A 1,677-nucleotide genomic window follows, 5' to 3' on the forward strand; every position below is an offset into this window, starting at 1 on the left:
CTGCATGGTAACAAGTCTGTCATCCACCATCACCTCCTTGGTCAGAAAGTCCGCTCCTATTGTGGCTTTGTACTGGTTACTGAACTTCTTATTCACATACTGGTTCATGAGAGATGTCTTTCCAACACTGAAATTGAACAAAACCCACATGTCTGAGTCAAATCAGGGACTGAAAGGGATTTGTGTTGACAATGTTCAAAGCAACCTGCCTGAGCTAGGAAGAGAGTTTAGTTGGTAGAGAGCTTGCCTGACACACACAAGGCCTGGGTTTACCTCCCGGTACTGCAACAGTTTAAAAACAAAACAAAGCATTTTACTAAAAGAACTTGCCTGTCATGATCGAGAGAAACATCTCCCTTACATACACACACACACACACACACACACACACACACACACACACTCCCTCGTAAATGGAACTTTGTGATAAGATCACTCCAAAGGGCTTTGTAATCTCAGGTGTTTATGCATCACTCAGTGTGGTCAAGTAATACCCGGAGGAAGCCACTCAGCAGTATGTAGCCAGAAAGGAATGTTCCAAGACAGGTGTAGCCCCACATGCTTGAGAGATAGAGGCAGCAGCATTGAGAGCCTGAGGCTAGACTGGGCTGCACAGTGAGTTCAAGGGCATTGAGCCACAGTTTTTGTTTCAAAACTAAAGTCCAAGCAAAACAACAAAACAGGGCCTGTTTGATGGCTAAAGGGAAAGGCACCTATTGCCAAGCCCNAAAACTTAAATTCAATCCCAGGACTCCCAGAGCAGGAAGAAAAACAATTCTTGCAGGGACCTTCACACCCACATGCATATGCACATACATAACATTAAGAATATCCCTCCCAAGGAATTTTTTCACCAAGAAAACTCACCAACCAAGTGTTCAGTAAGATAAGGGTAGGGTCGGGGTAATGCAACCTAAAGAGAGCGCCAATGCTTTCCTTGTTCAAGGCTTTCCACAAAGANTGCACATACACACAGCCTAAGACAGTAGTGCTTGCCTTGCCAGGGATATAGCCATTGCGTCCACTGGTCTAAGGTGCTGGTTCTATCTCCAGTTCTGCAGCACAATTAGAATTTACAGAAGTAGAGTGAGGTCTGTAATCCTCAAAGGCCTTGAGACTCCTTTCAGACAGTATGCCATTTCTCACAGTCCTGGGCAGGAGACACTATTCCTATACTCTACCCCATTGGAANGCACTTTCAAAAACAAGAAAACAAGGGTTCCTTAAGCAATTCAATAGGCCAAACACAGGAAAGCCCAACAGTAAAGGATAGTGGCCAGGCCCAGAGCCGACTGTGGAACTGCCTTGAGATCAGTGAGGATGAAGCTCCAGGCCAATCAGAGGTCAGACTCATGAGAAACACTTACCCAGAGTCTCCCAGGATGATGACCTTCAGCAACACTTTCTTCCTAGAGGTCATCCTTGAAGCTGTAGGGAGGAGAGAGCACAGGTGAGCTGGAGAAACATTAAAGCAGACAGACATTGTCTACGGTGCAGCCACTCTAGTCCGCCAGGAGCCAAGCCCCAGCCCTCACTCAGACTGGCCCTGGGCCTGTGAACCCTTGAGCTAACCTAACAAGTCAGCAGGGCAGGGGCTGAAAGGATGCCGGAGTTCTCTCTCTCTCTCTCTCTCTCTCTCTCTCTCTCTCTCTCTCTCTCTCTCTCTCTCTCTCTCGG

General features: G+C 47.1%; 1 protein-coding gene across 1 annotated transcript in view; it reads right to left on the reverse strand.

The window, feature by feature from the left end:
- Rab7a (RAB7A, member RAS oncogene family) overlaps positions 1-1,428 on the reverse strand; it is a 10,489-nt gene extending 9,061 nt beyond the window's left edge. Inside the window, exons 1-2 of the mRNA XM_029478817.1 lie at positions 1,368-1,428; positions 6-127 (exon numbers count right to left, since the gene is read on the reverse strand). Coding sequence (XP_029334677.1) covers positions 6-127; positions 1,368-1,420 — 175 coding nt within the window. The 5' untranslated portion in view covers positions 1,421-1,428. The remainder of the gene's footprint in view (positions 1-5; positions 128-1,367) is intronic.
- Positions 1,429-1,677: the final 249 nt, after the last annotated feature.

The sequence above is a fragment of the Mus caroli genome, chromosome 6 (genome assembly GCF_900094665.2).
Source record: "Mus caroli chromosome 6, CAROLI_EIJ_v1.1, whole genome shotgun sequence".
In the NCBI taxonomy this organism is placed as follows: Eukaryota; Metazoa; Chordata; class Mammalia; order Rodentia; family Muridae; genus Mus; species Mus caroli.